The sequence below is a fragment of the Heteronotia binoei genome, chromosome 1 (genome assembly GCF_032191835.1).
Source record: "Heteronotia binoei isolate CCM8104 ecotype False Entrance Well chromosome 1, APGP_CSIRO_Hbin_v1, whole genome shotgun sequence".
NCBI lineage: Eukaryota > Metazoa > Chordata > Lepidosauria > Squamata > Gekkonidae > Heteronotia > Heteronotia binoei.
This window is the reverse complement of record NC_083223.1, coordinates 256,470,120-256,489,053: the sequence shown is the minus strand read 5'-3', so window position 1 is coordinate 256,489,053 and position 18,934 is coordinate 256,470,120. Positions and strand designations below refer to the sequence as shown.

At 47.8% G+C, this 18,934-nt stretch overlaps 1 protein-coding gene across 1 annotated transcript in view; it reads right to left on the bottom strand.

Annotated features, from left to right (window-relative positions):
- The window catches only part of SEMA4A (semaphorin 4A), a 103,701-nt gene that overhangs the window by 11,273 nt on the left and 73,494 nt on the right, over positions 1–18,934 (bottom strand). Inside the window, exons 6-12 of the mRNA XM_060253871.1 lie at positions 18,752–18,850; positions 17,253–17,364; positions 15,565–15,681; positions 15,176–15,312; positions 13,028–13,197; positions 5,012–5,162; positions 260–449 (exon numbers count right to left, since the gene is read on the bottom strand). Of these exons, the coding sequence (XP_060109854.1) occupies positions 260–449; positions 5,012–5,162; positions 13,028–13,197; positions 15,176–15,312; positions 15,565–15,681; positions 17,253–17,364; positions 18,752–18,850 (976 nt within the window). The remainder of the gene's footprint in view (positions 1–259; positions 450–5,011; positions 5,163–13,027; positions 13,198–15,175; positions 15,313–15,564; positions 15,682–17,252; positions 17,365–18,751; positions 18,851–18,934) is intronic.

Below are 18,934 nucleotides of genomic sequence, written 5' to 3'. Positions count from 1 at the left end.
CCAAATGTTGCAGCCCTCATGGTTGCTACTTCAGTGTAAGATAGGAATAAGTAACTCTACCCTGCTAATGAGAGTGCCACCCCCCCACCAAGCATCAGGAGCCTTCCTTCAAACAGCCTTGTTTCCGAGGAAGGCTCCTGCTGACTGTGGAAGGCACCATCTGAGGAAGGACAGACCGGGGGATTCCTATCCATCGAGACAAATATTGAAATGTTGAAATATTAAACAAAGAGTTCTACCATGCCAGTGAAAGCCATACCTGTCCCCAAGAACATCACGGTGTATGGTTCCCCCTTAATATTCAAGGTCTGGTGGACCGCAATCCGAGTGTATTGGACATTCTGCTTCACCAAGAGAGGTTGATTTTGCTTGGGCAAAATCTTCTCGTCCATCAGGAAGTGTTCTTTGATGAACGTCAGGGCTCTGTCTGCGGAGGGGCCAACCGAACACTGCAGGAAGGAGAGACATAACATTGTAAAACACGATGTGACCAGGAATGTAAAAACAAGGGTACTGTGTTGTGTCTACACTTTAAAAAAGTGTCCAACTCCTCCACAAAGGCAAACCAAATTTTATGACCGGGAAACCTCCAGGAATATTTTGTGGACAATGTGGAATTTTTATAGTTGGGGTTGCCACAGACTGAGTTGGGGTTTTAGAAACCTCTATGGAATTTCCTTAACAACAGAATCTTCTAGAATCCCCTCCTCAGGCCTGAGCATGTGTGTATTTCAGAATCTATGAACTGTTAGTTGCAGACATGTATGACCCAAATGAGAACAACCATTTTTATTTGTTTACAAAATTTGTGTGCCATCTTTCTGCCCAGTCAGGACCACCATGGTGGCTAACAAAAGCCTGTCATAAAGACCAGTTAAAACCCAAACTGAAATGCACACATGAAAATCACACAAAACAGTGTAGGGCTTGGAAAGAGGAATCACTGAGTGTGTGTGGTCAAAACGAAAGAAGTCTTCACCTTCTGATGGAAGACAGCAACAGATGAATGTCTCTGGAGAGAGAATTCCATAGTTTAGGTGCCATGCTTAAAAAGGCCCTCAGAATGCTGCCCACCTAATAACTAGAGGGCGGCAGCAGAGAGAGGCTGTTAGCACCCTGGGATGTATGGGGAGAGATGTTCCATCAGATATTAGTGTTCTAGGCCATGCCACATTCTGAACCAGTTGTAGTTTCTGGGTTGTCTTCAAGGGCAGCCCACACAGCGTGTTACTATTGCCTACCTACCTTCTGCAAAATAAAGGAGTAGTGCCAGCTTGATGCACATCATCAGAACTGTCCAGCAGTAACTTGCGAGTATTTGGCATAATTACTCACAGGTGGCTGCATTAGGAAGAGCCTCCTGGCCATTGCTTGCTTGTGGGATGCAGTTAGAGCCTTGGCAAGGACACCTGAAGTAGGGCCTTGGAAGATGACCTTAGCAGTGAGGTAGGTTAGTGCGGGAGTAGACAGTCCCTCGAGTGTACCGTCCTTCAGGTATGCCAATCTGTATCAAGCTTTAAACACCAAGTGCCTTGAACTGGGCTCAAGAAAAAAGTTGGAGCCAGTATAGATGGGTCAAGGCTATCTCCCTCCATCCCCACTTTGAGATCTGGAAACTTTTTACCCACATTCATGGTAGCTTTTTCCTCAAGTAAGAACTTCCTTAAAGTGCTCGTTAATCCTTTTATGCATTACAGTCACAGCAGGTAAAGTGGAATTATTTAAGGAAGAGTAACAGTGATCTTTAAAAATCCATCCTGTTTTTATAAAACAATGGTTACATAGGAAATCAGGGCTCCAGATGAGAAAACCCCCCTGCCCTGCTTCTGCCCAAGCAGCGATCCCCTCAAGTGAGTGGCAAAAGACTTTTTAATTTACTTACTTCATTCCTGTCCTGCTTTTCTCCCCAATGGGGACCCCACAGTGGCCTCCATCTTTCTCTTCTCCTTCGTTTTTATCCTCACAACAACCCTGTGAGGTAGGCTAGGCTGAGAGGCTGTGACTGGCTCAAGGTCACCAGGCAGGCATCCACGGCTCCCATTCGTTTGGGACCAGGCCAAGCCGCTTCCAGCCAAGCCATCCAAACAACTGCCAAAGGAGGCACAGTGAAGAAGGCACTGAAGCGGCCAGGGGATTTTTTTTTTGCAGCAGGAGCTCCTTTGCATATTAGACCACACCCCACTGATGTAGCCAATCCTCCAAGAGCTTTTTTTGTTTTAGCTCCAGGAGAATTGGCTACACCAGGGGTGTGTGGCCTAATATGCAAAGGAGCTCCTGCTGCAAAAAATCCCCTGGAAGCGCCACTGGGACTCCCAGCCGCCAGCTGCAAGGCAGCGATAGGCATCACCTCTTGGGCCAACCCAGTGTGTTAAAGCCCACACTGGCACATCTTCCCCAGCCCTCTCCGTTGTAATATGCACTTTGGCTCTAAATCTCTTTGATAGATGTTACCTTTTAAAGTTTGCCCCTGCCAGCCATCTCTAAAACTTTAATTCCTCACCAGCAGCTGCTTTCTAATGCTCTGGCAGCTATTCTCGGTGACTAAGCAAAGACAGCTCGTTACGCGCTGCAGAATTTATGCATGTTAACGGGCAGAGCCTCATGAATTATTTAAGAGATGACCCCCCGCCCCTAAAATTCAAAACCCATGTTTTGGAATAGAATTACTTCCATGCAGAACGTAGAGGAAGTGGGGGGGGGCATCGCTGATCTGCAAAAGCCATTCTGACAGCTGATTCTTCTTTGAATTCAACCTAGCTGGAGTTAAAACGCCAGCCACACACAACAGTTTCAATCAAATGTTAAACATCCCATCCGATCTGAATCAGTCACTGTAAAACCACACAATTTCAAGCACATCTTCATCAAGAGTTACTCCTAAACTGTCTTCTACGGGAGAGGTCATGGCACAGGGGTGGAGCATCTGCTTGGCATGCAGAAGGACCCAGGTTCAATCCCCAGCATCTCTAGTTAAAGTTCCAGGAAGTAGGTGATGTGAAATCCCTTCCCATGAGAACTGATACTGCTGTGAGGAGAAAATGGTGCCTATTAAATTTATGAGCAGTGGTTCCGACTAAGAAGGTGACCAGACAAAGAGGCTATTGAAACACGCCTATTATTAATATCCTGGGGTGTGTGTAGTCATCCTATTCTTGGCCTATCAATTGGAAGAAGCATTCCTGCAGCAGACACCTCTGAGAAAGACAAGCAGCAAGCAGCAAAAGAAAATTACAAGGGAGGATCATTGCAAGGAACTCAACAGAGCAAGATTTTTGTTCATTTGGAAGGCAATGTAGTGGGACTGCCTATTGTTATTCTATCATTCTTGTTGGGAAGGTCATTGTAAGCCTACATAGTGATAAGAGTTGTATGTTTTGTGAAACTGGAAGTTAGTTTATAAAAGTTGGCATAAGAGTTCTAGGGTATAACGTGTGGCTGTTCCTTTAAATAGACGCGGCTACACTGTGCGTTGCTTTAACTGATACCGTGTTGCATCCAGTGGCTGTTGATCTGATTCAGTATAAGGCAGTTTCTTATGTTTGTAATGATTCACAGCTAAGCTTTCAGCTGGTTTCCAGTGTGACAGCCCTATTATTGTCAGTGGCTAACCAGTGGGCATCTATCTTGTCCACCTTAAAACAGCAATAATGGCTGACAGTTTGTTTCCAAGTGCAATTCAAGGGGTAGCAGGTTTATATCCTCCGCATCTTAGGATCTACATATCTACAGTATCATCTTCTCCCATATATCCCAACTGTGCCAACTATAATCTTCAAGCTGCCACCCATATGGTTGTTCCCCCAATAAAGAGGACCTGGTTGGCATCAGCCTAAGCCCACCCCTTCTCCACTGTGGCATCCTGAAGATGAAAGGGCAGCGTGGTCACTGGAAAATGTTAAGAGACCATTATGCTAGGTCTTTTAATGGGTTATACCCTGCACGTATCTTTGGGGGGTTTGGATCATTTGAGGTTTTTATTTTGTTGGTTATTAACTGCGATTCTTTTAACAATGACTAGTAAGTCACCTTCGGCCTGACCCGCACAGCCCAGGCTAGCCCAATCTTGCCAGTTCTTGGAATCTAAGCAGGGCTGACCTTGGTCTGTATTTGGATGGGAGACCACCAAGGAAGTCTGGGGTCACGACGCAGGGGCAGCCAATGGCAACCCAGCTCTGAAAGTCTCTTCCTTTGAAAACCCTACAGGGTTGCCATCAGTCAGCTGTGATTTGATAGCAATAAGGAAAGTGGGATATCAATATGCCTCAGTTTCAGTAGGAGCTCACAGGAACGCAGCTCCTGAACCTTTCTGAGGGTTCCCCTTCCACCTCCCCACCTACCTTGTCCATTGAATAGTAGGTGCAGCTGCATAACAATCCCTGGATTAGGAAAGCGGGCAGCCAGCCAGCTAGCAGGAGCTTTGCCAAGCCCCCAGCAGCTCTCATCAACCCCTGGAGAAGCCCGCACCACCCTTTCTCCACTTCTTATGTGATTTTGGGGGGTGGATGACTTGCTGGCCTTTTGACTGGGTGGGGGGACAGCCAAGGAGAGCCCCAGGCGAATGAGGCCTGCTTGGGCTGGCTGGGGCTCTCCTTTCTTGCATCGGGTTGCTTTTGGCTGGGGGGGGGACGGCATATGCTAATGAGCTCCACCACCTATTTTTCTACAAAATGACCCCTGAATATCAATATTTTAATAAAACAAAGAAATACATCTAATAGGAGCCAGGGTTGAGCTTTAGTAAGCCCTGGTTCAAATCCTGGGAAAACAACTTCTTGCCTTTTCTTGGAAAAAAGGAAGAAAGTACCAGTGGCCACAGAATTCAACTTCCTGGGAATCTCACCTTTAATTCTGAAAAGCAGGTTACCAGCCCTCGTGACTGCGCTCATTTTTAACAAAATCTAAGCTCACTAGGAATGCACACAAACAACTTGTGCACTTTCTCTTCTGGGGAAGGACTCAAACAGTGACTCTCTAGCAATGCCCAGACATTCGGGCCAGAAGCAATACTCACGCTGCCAGGGCGGGGATCGATAGCTGGCCCATTATACGTCATCCACTGAGAACAATCCTTGTTGAACTCCTTGAATTTCCCTTCAAAGGCTTGCTTGATGGCCTCAAAGTCAAACACACAGACGGCTGAGCTCCGCAGATTTCCCCTCCGCCTACAAACAGATGTACAGGGCAGCTGCACTGCTAGATCCGAAAGGAACTCTGTACGCACCCAGAGACTTCACAATCTCTGGGACTTCAATTCAGGCCACCAAAACAGATTCTGGGAGCTCAGCCTCAGAGAAGCTCCCCTCCCCAGCACACAAAGTTGGCGAGGTGGAACCATCTTCCAAGGAGATTGATTGCCCTGGGAGGTGGATGAGATCCCTCTGGAGTGCAGCAATAAACTCAGGAGTTATTCATTAAACAGGAGAGAAAAAGAAAGTGACTTTGGCCCAGCCATACTTTGTCTGACCCACCTCACAGGGCTGTCAGGAAGACTGGGGGGAAACAGTTGGGTTAGAGTGGATAAAAGGACGTACTTCTTCACCCAAGAAGTGACTAACACATGGAATTCACTGCCACAGGAGGTGGTGGCAGCTACAAGCGTAGACGGCTTCAAGAGTGTAATTGGATAAATATATGGAGCTGAGGTCCATCAGTGGCTACTAGCCACAAGGTATAGATGGAACTCTCTGCCTGGGGCAAGTGATGCTCTGTATTCTTGGTGCTGGGGGAGGCACTAGAAGGTTTCTAGTGTCCTGGTCCCACTGGTGGACCTCCTGGTGGCACCAGTGTTCCCTCTAAGCGTGAGCTAGCTCACAGATTTTTAGCCTCCAGCTCACACATTTTTATCTTAGCTCAGGAATGATGACTCTAGAGCACACTAATTCATGCAGCAGCTCACAACTTTAATGCCAGTAGCTCACAAAGTAGAATTTTTGCTCACAAGATTCTGCAGCTTAGAGGGAACATTGGATGGCACCTTTTTGGGAGGCGCTGTGTGACACAGAGTGTTAGACTGGATGGGTCATTGGCCTGATCCATCATGGCTTCTCATGTTCTTATGAAATGACATGCATTGCCTTGAGCTCTTGGAAAGAAGAAAAGGAAAGATCCCCTGTAAAAGCACCAGTTATTTCCAACTTGGGGTGACGTTGCCCTCACAATGTTTTCATGGCAGACTTTTTACGGGGTGGTTTGCCATTGCCTTCCCCAGTCATCTACACTTTCCCCCGAGCAAGCTGGGTACTCATTTTACCCATCTCAGAAGGATGGAAAGCTGAGTCAACCTTAAGCTGGCTACCTGAAAACTCAGCTTCCGCTGGGGATTGAACTCAGGTTGTGAGAGAGCTGAGGACTGCAGTACTGCAGCTCTAACACTCTGTGCCACGGGGCTCTTTTTGGAAAGAAGGGTGGGATAGAAATAGTTCTATTATTATTTATTCACAGCATTTGTTATCCCACCTTTCTGCCCAGTCACGGCCATCAAGGCAAATAACCATTAAACATCACATAAAAAAACAGGTTACTCACCTGTAATTGATGATCTTCGAGTGGTCATCTGTGCAGTCACACACATGGGTTTTCCCGTCAGGACGAACCCTACCTCGGAGATTTTAAAAGCTAGCCTAGGCGTTATTTTTGGCGCGCACTCCCTTCCGTCCTGGGGAGCAGGCATCCACTGCGCATGCCTGGAACGGGAGGGAGGCGCCCCACCCAGCCAGTTTCTTTCCCCGCCGCCGATATAGTAGATGAGCGGTTGCAGAGTACCAGTGGCCAGCAGCGGGGATGGTTGGGCGGGCGTGTGTGACTGCACAGATGACCACTCGAAGATCATCAATTACAGGTGAGTAACCTGTTTATCTTCTTCGTGGTCTCTGTGCAGTCCCACACATGGGTGACTGATAAGCTGAACTGCACGGTGGTGGGTGCTGGCACTAGAGTAGGAGAGAAAAATTAATGCAATGTTAATGCAAATCAGTCAAGCAAGTATTGGACTCCAAGGTAAGTTGGTACTTACCGGATCCAGATCGTATCTTAGTCGAAGATAGAGCGGAGTACTGCCTGTCCAAAGGAGGCATCTTGCCTAGCACGAACGTCCAGAGCGTAGTGCATAGCAAAGGTCGAGGTGGAAGACCAGGCGGCGGCAGCGCAGACGTCTTCCATGGAGACCCCTCTGGCTAAGGCAGATGATGTTGACAAAGCTCTTGTAGAGTGAGCTCGTAGTGTAGTTGGAACCGGCTGCTTTGCTAGTCTGTAACACAGCTTTATAGCAGCAACCAACCATTTCGAAAGTCTCTGAGGAGATATCTTTTGTCCTTTATTGTGCCGTCCATAGGCCACAAAGAGTCTGGAGTCCTTCCTGAATGATGCTGTTCTATCTATGTAATAGGCGAGTGCCCGTCTAACATCTAGGCAGTGTAGGGCTTCTTGGCCCTTATCTGTAGGACGTTGAAAGAAAGCGGGTAGAGTTGTGACCCTGTGGAGGTGAAACGTGGATACTACCTTAGGCAAGAAGGTAGGATCTGGTCGTAACACTACCCTATCGTGATGAAAAATGGTGTAAGGCGTGTCTGCTCTAAACGCACAAATATCGCTGGCTCTTTTAGCGGAGGTAAGTGCGACTAGCAGCGCCGTTTTCCACGAGAGGAGATGCAAAGGGATTGAAGCCATGGGTTCAAAAGGTGGTTTCATTAGCTGGCTTAATACTAGAGATAAACTCCAACTGGGGTACAGTTGTCGTGATGGTGGATGCAGGTGTAAAATTCCTTTCAAGAAGGATTTCGCAGCGGGGTGTGAGAATACAGACCGTCCTTGTATGTGAGGGTGAAAAGCTGAGATTGCTGCCAGGTGCACCTTTAAAGACGAATGAGTTAGCCCCTTTTCAGATAATGACAATGTATAGGCCAAGATTTGAGGCATAGAGGCAGACAAAGGTTTAAAGTTATGCTTGGTTGCGTAGATGGAAAATCTTTTCCATTTCATGGAATATGACTTTCTCGTTGATGGTTTTCGTGCATTTAATAGGACGTTTCTCACTCCCTCAGGGAATTCTGAGAAAGTATCCTCCAAGCTGTCAAGCGGAGTCTGTCCGGGTCGTGATGAAGAACCCTGCCGTTCTGTTGCGAGAGGAGATTCTTGGCCCGGGGGAAGTGATGGTAAGTATTGTCCGATAGGAAAAGGAGCGTTGTGAACCATGGTTGGCGAGGCCACCACGGTGTGATTAGAATACAATTTGTATTGTCCAGTTGAATTTTCTGTATTGATCGTGTTATCAGTGGAAACGGTGGGAAGAGGAAATGTAATGGACCCGTCCATCTCTGAATGAAGGCATCCCCTGCAGATTGTGGTGAGGGCGGACCTCTCATAAAAAAGAGAGCACATTGTGCATTGTCTGGTGCAGCAAACACATCTATTGATGGTGTTCCGAATTTCTGGAACACTGGTAGAAGGTATTGCCTGTGGAGTGACCACTCGTGGTCGTTGATGAGGTACCTGCTCAATGTGTCCGCTTGTGTGTTCTGGGCACCGGGGAGATGTACTGCAGTGAGATGGATCTGATGCGCGATACTCCAGTGCCAGAGGTGCATTGCTCGCTTGCAAAGACGGGTAGATGCAGTCCCTCCTTGCCTGTTTATATAGAACACAGTCGCCACGTTGTCGGACGCTATTTGAACGTGACGGCCGTGAAGAGTTGGCAGGAATGATTTCAGAGCTCTGTGGACGGCTAAGAGCTCCAGGCAGTTGATATGGAGCGACTGTTCGTATGGCGTCCATTGCCCCTGGACTGAGAGGGTGTTTAGATGGGCTCCCCAGCCCCACCTTGATGCATCTGTTGTGACTACCGCTGACGGGCTTGGTCTTAAGAATGGCATGCCTGTCAGCAAATGATTTCGAACTGTCCACCATCCCAGAGAGGGAAGGATGTTGTTTGGGACAGTTAGGAGGGTTTGTTGAGATTGGCGTTGGGGACGATATGCACGAACAAACCAGATTTGTAGGGGCCTCATACGGAGTCTTGCATGTGGTAGAACCGCCGTTGTCGCTGCCATGAGTCCTAACATGCGTTGAATGGTGAAAGCTGTCTGTTTTGGCTGTTGCATGATTTCTGTGGCTAGTGTGTGAATAGAGGCTATTCTGTCTGTTGGGAGGTACGCCCTGTGGTCCGTGGTGCAGAGGCGAGCCCCTATGAATTGAATGTCCTGTGAGGGGATTAAATTCGATTTTTGCTGGTTGACTTGGAGACCCAGGTCTGCTAAGAGTGCAAGGGTTATAGCAATGTCTTTTTCCAGTTGTGGCCTTGAAGGCCCCACAAGGAGCCAATCGTCTATGTATGGGTAAGTTGCAATTCCGCGCTGTCTGAGGTATGCAGCGACCACCGCCATACACTTTGTAAAAGTCCTGGGTGCTGTGGAGAGTCCGAACGGAAGCGCTCGAAACTGATAATGTCTGTTTCCCACGGCAAATCTCAGGAACTTTCTGTGGCCTTGATGGATTGTTAGGTGAAAATAGGCATCCTGTAAGTCTACCAGCGCCATCCAAGCATTTTGAGGGATTAGGGGCAAGATGGATTGGAGGGTGACCATCCTGAATTTTCTGTGGTGGATGAACTTGTTGAGAGCCCTGAGGTCCAAAATCGGGCGCTGACCTCCATCCCTCTTGGGGACTAGAAAGTACCGGGAGTAGAAGCCTGTCCGATGGTACTGATCTGGGACAGGTTCTATGGCCGCCTTGGCCATAAGAGTGATGATCTCTTCTTGGAGGGGAGGGGATGGAGGGGTTGCAACAAAGTGGTGTCTTGCAGGGGGAGAATGAAACTCTATTGAATAACCTCTTAAAATGATATTCAGGACCCATTTGTCTGTGGTAATTAACTTCCAGTTCTCGTAGAACGGTAGGAGTCTGGAAGTGTTGTGAGGTGGCAGAGGTGGAGAGTCAAAGAGACTGCTTGGATGCAGTTGCAGTCTTTTTAGGTTGTTGTGGTCTTTGCTGCCGCTGGGTAAAAGGTTGCTTAGACGGTGGAGCCTTACGCTTCCAGTATTCCGATTGTCGAGGGGACCTGGAGCGTTTGAATGGCATTGGCTTCCATGGTCTGGCTTTGTAGCCCTGCTGTTGCTGTTGGGTCACACCAAGTCTTTTTGCCCGTTTGCGGCTGTCGTCGACTGTGGTGAGTATGTCGTCTGTCGTGGCATTAAAAAGGCCTTGGCCGTCGAAAGGGAGATCTTCGATTTTAAATTTAATGTCGGGTTGTAGGGAAGAGGAGCGAAGCCAGGCGTGCCTTCTCAAGGCAATGGAGGCAGCCATCGCCTTGGAGGTGCATCCCACGGAGTGACGAATGGTATTTATCTGTTGTTTGGAGACTCTATTGAGCTCCTGTAATAATGTGCATGCCTGTTTTTGAGCAGGTTCTGGTAGAGCCGAGACAAGCGTGCCCAGTTGGGAGGACAGATTGTGGGAGTAAGCAGCAAAATATGCCAAATAATTGTTGATTTTGGCGTTTGCTGTGGAGATGGAATACATCTTCCTTCCCAGTGTGTCCAATTTCCTGCCCTCCTTCTCCGGGGGTACAGGATGACGAGTCTGCTTCGATTTGGAGGAAGAGTGGACTATCATCGAGTTCGGAGCCGGGTGACTGAAAAGAAACTTCGACTCCGTAGCTTGGATCTTGTATAGGGATTCGATGCGCTTTGACGTGGGAGGAATAGATGCCGGCTTGTCCCAGGCTTCTTTAATGGCATCTAGATGCACCGGAAGCATTGGCAGAAAGGAACCGGCAGGTAGGTCCGAATGGACCAAATCGTGAACTACATCCGTGACCTTGGGCGCGTCCGATGTCAGCTTTACATTAAGAGCAGAAGCCATGTTTGCAACCAAGTCCAGATATGTTTTGGCTCCGTCGGATGGTGACAAATCTGCAGGCTTTGCAATATCTGAAGCTGGGGATCCAGGAGAGGACATCGATTGCATCGAGTCCGATGACGCGTCGGATTCGACATCGGAGTTGTCAGGTTCGGGTGCTTGCGGGTCCGGTCTGGTTGGACTCGTGTTCTTAGGTTTAGAGGTCGAAGTGGAAGGAGTCGGAGATGGCTGTTTCGTTGGCTGCTTACTCCGTTGGACGGGAGTTGCTTCCTTGGATTGGTTCCTGTGGTGATCTGCACGGTACCGAGAGTGGTGGTAACCGCAGCATTGATGGGAATCCATTGATGGAGACCTCGAGGTGTAGTAGCGTCTTCTCGGGGACATGGATGGAGACCGAGATCTCGGGTTGTAGCGATAGCGGTCCCTCCCCCTGCTAGGGGATCTCTCCGGGAAACGTGTATGATGGTACCGATGTCTCTCGATGCTCGGAGATCTGGCTGGGAATCGATGAGTATCAAAGTAGCGATGAGCATCGTGTCTATATTGGATGGGATTCGACATATCGCGGAACGATCTGGGGTTGATGTGTTGTTGAGTCCACTGCAGCGGGTCTCGGATCTTCTCCAGCGAAGGGTCTGGTATGGATCCTTGCAAAGAAGGGGATCGGGACGGAACCGGGATAACTTCCTCCGTCTGCTGATGCGGTGAGTCCGTAAGCGGAGTGGCCGCTTCCTGGGTATCGGATCCGGGTGTGGACGGGTCACAACGTATGTCAGACTGGTGTTGTTCCGAAGGTTTGTTCGGAGCGGTAGGTTTTTTCGAGTCCTTCGGGTCGGTAGATTTTTTCGGTTCCTTCGGGTCGGTAGGTTTTCTCGAATCCTTCGGGCCCTTCGGCTCGGAGTGCTTGTGTTTCTTGGTGTGCTTCCCAGTTTTCAATTTAATAGGCGCGACCGTTTGTTGTGACGTCTTCGCGCCGTCGCCGGTTTTCGCGGCATCGCCGGGCTTATGCTTGCTGGGAACAGTGGCCACTGAAGCTGCCGACCTTGCGCCGTCCCCTTGGGGAGACAGAAGGGGAGGCGACTTACTTGTAGTAGAGGATTGCGACATTTCAGGGTGAAGCACAGACTCCATAAGATGACTTCTCAGTCTAGCGGCCCTGTTTTTCCGCGCCTGTTTGCCGATTGAAGGCAATGCGCACAGGCGTCTACTTTATGGGCTTCTCCCAGGCAAAATAAACAAAGTGAATGTCCGTCCGATGTAGGGATTTTTGCCCTACAACGCGAACACCTTTTAAAGGTTATTCTACTATCCCTTCCTTCCATACGCCCGGGGGGGGAGGGGGGGTAGGGGAAGGGAGGTCTGAGGTAAAAGCAGGAAAGATATATTTTTTTATTTTTATTTTTTTTTTTTTGAAGAATAATGAAGAGTATAAGAATATAAAGAGGAAAATGGAACAAACGAGAGGAAACGACGAAGAAGCGAAGGCTAGGATCTGAGGTAAAAGAGGAGCGCAACGAGGTAAGACTATCCCGGGCGACGGTTGGAAAGAAACTGGCTGGGTGGGGCGCCTCCCTCCCGTTCCAGGCATGCGCAGTGGATGCCTGCTCCCCAGGACGGAAGGGAGTGCGCGCCAAAAATAACGCCTAGGCTAGCTTTTAAAATCTCCGAGGTAGGGTTCGTCCTGACGGGAAAACCCATGTGTGGGACTGCACAGAGACCACGAAGAAGATCAAATTAAACACAGAACAAAAATACATACATAAAACAGAGGGTAGCAAATTAAAACACAAGGAAGGAAGGAACTCCAGACAAAACAAACATGTCTTCATCCTCTGGCAAAAAGGGGGAAACAAATGCCATTGAGGAGTTCCATAATTTTGGTGCCACAACCAAGCAGGCCCTCTTGGGGGTTGCTGCCCGTCCAGTCCCAGAGAGCAAGGATACACACAAAAATGTTTAAGGAATGGAATAGAAAGAATAGCACAATGAACATAGCTGCAACCAATTATCTTGTTCATAGTGTTGTATTATTTGCTTTCAGAGGATGTTTGGGTCAGATCTGGGAAGTGCAAAGAGGGGATCGAAAGGGAATCTTTGCCTGGGGGCACACAGTGGCTCTCCGTAGCCCTCCCCACCCAAGTCAAGCCCTGCATCCCAACGGGGCCCCCTGGCTCACCACTGAGAAGCAAAGATGCCGTAGAAAACAGTACTGCCTCCCTGCTGCGGGACAGCAACAATGTGCTGGATGACGTTGTATGGAAACTCGCCCTTGTGGGAGCAAGAGAGTTGAGCTTTGAGGAAGGTGGTCCATTTCTTCTGAAGTACTTTATCTCCTCCGATGTCGTTCTGGAGAGGGCAATAAAGCAAGGACCTGTTACAAATCACCCTGTTGCCCCAGGGATGGCTCAGTGGCCAAACACCAGCTGCAAATGCACTAAGTCCCTAGATCAAGGCCTCTCCAGTTAAAAGGGAAGGCTAGAAAAGGTCTTGCTCCAATACTCAAGATGCTTACACACATGGGTGTGGGCCACAGGCTTCTCCTGCAGCTCTGGAATTCAGAGACAGACTGCCTCCAAACCCAGAGGTTCCATTTAGATATGCCTTATCGCCACATCTTTATCTACCTTCCATAAATGTGCTCAAGTCTTATTTTCTTAAAGCTATTTCAGCAGCAGCGGTCATCCCATCTAATGGTAGTGAGTTCCCCAAGTGAATTATGCAGCTGATTTGGAAGGGAGGGAGGAACTACCCACTTCTGCTCCTCTCATAACTTCTACAAAATCACATCTCCCTTTCTTCTACCTTTTTGTCCTAAGCTAAAAAGCTCCAAACAGCATGGTTTCAGGCTTGAGCCAGCTCTTTTGTCCACCAAACTCTCCATACCCCACAAACTGCTTGCTCCACTGCCCCCACTAGGTCTTAGTTAGGAGAAAGTGGGGTTGGGTTCATGCCACTCTTCTCCTCCTCCCTTCTGGAAGGAAGGGGGGGACTCAATCAGAGTCAGAGGCCACCCTGCCTCCGGCAACACACGACTAAAGACTTCATTTATTCAGGTCCAACCCTGCCATGATGATTAAAGCATATTTATTTTCATGTTTGTGTGTGTGAAGTATGGAAGCAGCCACAAATATCTGTCGGACATTCCTACACAGGGGTGTCACACATCCAGCCTGGGCCAGGATTGTCCCGCCCAGGACTTTGATCAGGCCCACAGGGCTCTTTTCTCTCCTGTCCTTATCCTTTGAAGCTCCCAGGCTGTGTCTCTTTCAGTTCCCAGGCTCCTTGATTTGCTCTGAGGCAGAGTCTCTTTCAGCCTGGGAGCTTCAAAGGCTCTTTGAAGCCCCCTTTGAAGCTCCCAGGTTGAGTCACAGTTCCCAGGCTCTTTCTGCCTTTTTTTGCTGGCTGCTGTGAGGAAAACGTGGGGTGGATTTTAAGGTCCATTCGACGTTTTTCATCTTTGCTTTGCAATGGTTTCAAATGAAGTGGAGATGGTTACTTTTTCAGCTTTCCTATACCAAGCTGAAACTCATGCTTCCTGGAGTTGTGTCCTTGCAAACAAAAGGTTGATGCTTTCAGCCAGTGTATCTCTGTTGAATGGCCCTAATCTAGTGAGTTCTCTATAGTGGGAACCCACAGCAAAAGGGGGATATTATACTGGAAAGCCATTGCCAATCTGAGCAGATTTGGGAGTGATGGTTGGGTGGTGGGGGAGAAACTTACAATGCCATTTCATTGTTTCCACAGAGTCAGAGCCTTTGTGATTTTTCTTGATGTTTTATTTTAAAAATTGCACTGCCAAATTCCACTATTCCTCCACCTTCCCAATTTAAACAAAATATCAGAAGAGTTTTAAGCATGTTTGTATTTTAAGTTAAAATATAATATCTAACTGTGTTTGTCTGAGTCCATTATAAAGTTTATATCTCCACTACCTGGCATATTTTATGACACACATGGCCCGGCCCCACAAAGTCCCATTTGTGTCAGATCCAGCCCTCCTAAATGAATTTGACACCCCTGTTTCAACATTTGTCAGGGTGTGATGGAAAGCTGGAAAATTATGGTGGGTGGGAACACTGTAGATGCTACTCTGCTGCTTTCACCTCCACCTTGCAGATGTTGGTGGCTACCAATGGCTGGATCGTGGGACATCCCTGCCCAGTGCGAACAAAGACCCTCTCAGAAGCACTCCCGAACAAATACAAAACAGGCAGCATATATGCTCCTTCCCACGGATAACAATCACTGCCAGGGCCTGGCAAAACAGTTAGAACAAAAGACAAGTCGGTACCCCAAGAGAACCCTTCCTCCTGGCGCATCTCACCTTACACACTCGAGCCACTCTGGATACCTTCATTTTATCGAAGAAGTCATACTCCCCCGTTTCCGAAAAGAAGAAGTAGATCTTGTCATCATCTGGGGGGCTTGGGATGTTGAAAGAGGCCACAAAAGCTGCGTCAGCTGGGAGAGATCCACATTAAAAAAAACCAGAAGGTGTGAGGGATGCCCTTTGCCCTATGGGTCATGACCCACTTGGCGCAAATCCTCAGGGGAACAGCTGGTTGCCTTGGCAATCTATCTTATCTCCATACCGACATATTGGTTGCCTAGGTGACCAAGCCAGCCAGTGGAACGCTACAGGATGCTAGTGTGGGGCGACTGAGAGGGGCTTCCCTTTTCCTGTAATGCTCCAAATTCCCTCTGTGCCCTTACCATTCAGCCAGGTAAAGAAGAAATCAGACTTCAGAATGACTCTGTTGCCCAAGGTGCGAGTGATGATGGGCTCGTTGCCTTGGAAGTTGTTCATAGTCCCTGTGTAAAGTTCTCCATCTGTGGAATGGAGGGGAAGCAGAACGTTATTCTAGGAAAGTGTCTTTCCTGAATTGTCCAGTCAGTCCCAATACCAAAGAGGATGCCTGCCGCAACTCAGGCCAAACCACTACGCTGGCCTTGCCTCTTTCGTCTCTCCTCCATGCCTAGAACTGTGACTCATGCAGAGATAGAGGACAGCTCCTACAAAGGCAGTTAATTAACATACCCCAACTGTTCCTAATTCCCAGAGATAATCCCTACATTTTGGCACCAATCCCTATCTGTGCCTCTCCAAGATCTAAACATTAACATTTCTAGTGCAAGCTGTTGTCCTTCCAGGCTACAGCTCCACAGCTAGCAATCTAGAAGTTAATCTTGGAGCGGGAAGTATAGCCCCAAGTGTCAACATGTACACAACACAAACACATATTCTAGTAGCAGCCTGTCATTTCACACCCCGCAGCTACAGAAGTGAGCGTTCTCATTTATTTTATTTAGTACAGTTTTATCCAGCCTTTCCTCCAAGGTACTCAGGACAATTAACTAACAACTGCAGGACAATTATGGTTTGTTTGGGGGTTTTTTTGCTGCCATCTCTTTTGCAAGAAGCAGCAACAGCCTTCTGGGCTTTGCAATTAGTAGAAAACAGGCTGTGGCAGAATAGGTGCATGCAGCAGGTAAAGTCGGACCTTCAACAACACGACCAGCCCTTTAACTTACCTGGAAATTGCCACTGGGCTGCTCTGCTGGAGGACCACCAGCAGCCAGGAGGAAGCTGAGCAGCGCTGCAGGGCTGAGCAGTGCAGTTTGGCTTCAGCCAAGCAAAGACGAAGGAGTGGCGACCAGAGACAGGTATTTTCAGTGGTGGCCTCTCCCCTGTGTGTTGCCCTCCCCCTTGAAGACTTGGCTGGTACCTGCTCTCATTTAGGTGCCAGGCTAATACATTTCTTTCTACCCAGGGGTTGATTTTTTTTTTTAAAAACCTATTTTTATGAAACTTGAGGTAAATGTTCTATACTTTTTAAACACTTTGACTAGATTTTCAATGCTGGGCTTGCTAACTTCTTTCGTCTGGAATTTTTTATTTTATGTGCGTGTGTGAATGCACACCTGGAAGTCATGGCGACCTCTAGTGACTGACTCCTTCTGGGGGCATGGAGGATATTCAGAAGTGGCTGAATAAAGCCTGCCTCTGCCTCCCGGTCCTGGTATTTCGAGGAGCCTCCCATTCAAGTGCATACTAGGGCCGAACCTGCGTAGCTTCCAAGATCGGATGAGATCAGGCTTGCTTGGGCTATCCAGGTCAGGGTGGCTTGCTAATTTTTTAACTACTTTATGGTGTTTTGTTTTTCAACATTTTTTTAAAACTCTGTAAACTGCCTCAAGCTGGTTCTCTGGGGCCATTTTAACTTTCCAATCTACCCCTGATGGATCTGGGACTTGATCAGTGATCCTTGCAGTAAGGATCAGGATGTTACAGGTATATATCCTGGGTGTTCTGCATCACTCAAAGTATTCTGAACTGGCACAGAAGGAAATACAAAAGTCGCTTTCCAGATTAAGCGGGGTGGGGTGGGGGAACGACTCACCAACAACAATGGCTGTATTGTCATAGTTAGGATCGTAGGGGCACAGGCCCTTCCCCTTCTGGAAGAGGGACTGATTGTTTTCATCGGCAGCCAGGCTGAAATCATCCAGTTGCTTAAAAAAAGAAGGGTAAGAAAGAGAGACAGAGTGTATAGGCACCTATCCTACAGAACCCAAGATATGTATTTAGAGATTTATACCCCGCTTTTCTCCCTAACAGGAAGCTACAATGGCTTACAACATTGTTCTTCCTGCTTCCATTTTATCCTCATAACCAACCACTCTGTGAACTTGGCGAGGCAAAGACAAAGACCGATTTCCCACTCACCCTACGCCGCTCTGACGTTCCTCTTTTCAGCGCGGCGTCCTTTCAATTTCCCACTATCTGCCCCGGGGCTTCAGCAAAGATCGTGTTTTTGTGCAGCAAAGACAAACTGAAGCCCCGGGGTAGATAGTGAGAAATCGGAAGGACGCCGGGACAGATAGTGAGAAATCGGAAGGACGCCGCACTGAAAAGAGGAACGTCAGAGCAGTGTAGGGTGAGTGCCAAATCGGTCAAAGTGACTGGCCCAAAGTCACTGAGCAAGCTTCCAAGGCAGATTAGGGGTTTTGAACCCTCAGATTCAAGGCCAAGATGTTAACCAACTACACCAGAGTGGTCCTTAAAGTGCTTTCAAACTCTGGGGTGTCCCAAATCCTTGACATAATTCAGCCTTCTTTCTGGGCACCAATCATCAAGAGGCAGAGAAGTATCACTTGACCTATACAGCACATTACAGCATGGAGTAGTTACATGATCTACACGACCAAAATTGTGTGAGAGAACAAAGATTTCTAACAAAGACTCTCAACCTTACACCAAACCTCAATATTCTTTTGTGGGAAGGCACAACAGTTAAACTGGTATTAAAGTGTATACTGTTTTCACAGAGGCCAGGAACTATGATCCAGGGAAGCTCCGGATTCAAATTTTACCCCTTCCTGACCAGCAATGTAGTCCTAAACAGAGTGACACATTCCTAAGCCCATGGATTTAAAGGAGCATAACTCTGCTTAGGATGACATTGCGACATTGCACACTGTCTTAGACAAGCTCTTTCACAGTTTGCAATGTGATTATAATAGTGATCTACTTCATAGGGTTGATGTAATAAACACAAAGCTATATGAACATTCTTACAGCAGTATATTAATACCAGGTATCATTTTTAAGGAGTCTTTTCATTCATTCATTTAATTTTCATCTCATCCTTCTTCCAAGGAGCTCTCCTTAGACAACACTACACAAACTATAACAGGGACCATCTCAGAAGAGGGATTCCCTCCAGGGTGAGAAAGGAGAATACCTCTCCTTAGACAATGCCATGCTAACTACAGCAGACACCATCTTAAAAGAGGCATGCTGCCTTGTGAGACAACACAGGAAATATAACACAGCTAAATGAATTTGCAGACATTTGACCCATCAAACCTCACCCATTTCTCTCCCCCAGACACTTACAATGTAAGCACAGGCGGGGCTGAAAGCATATGTCCCACAGGTGTAGAGATGCGTGCTGTTCAGCTGTACCAGGACACGGATAAAGTTGAAACAATCAGTCTGTGGAAGAGGAACATAAAACCAGATTTCAATTTCCTCCCCAGTTTGTATTCCAGAAAAGGGTTACCACTGCAGAGTTGTATA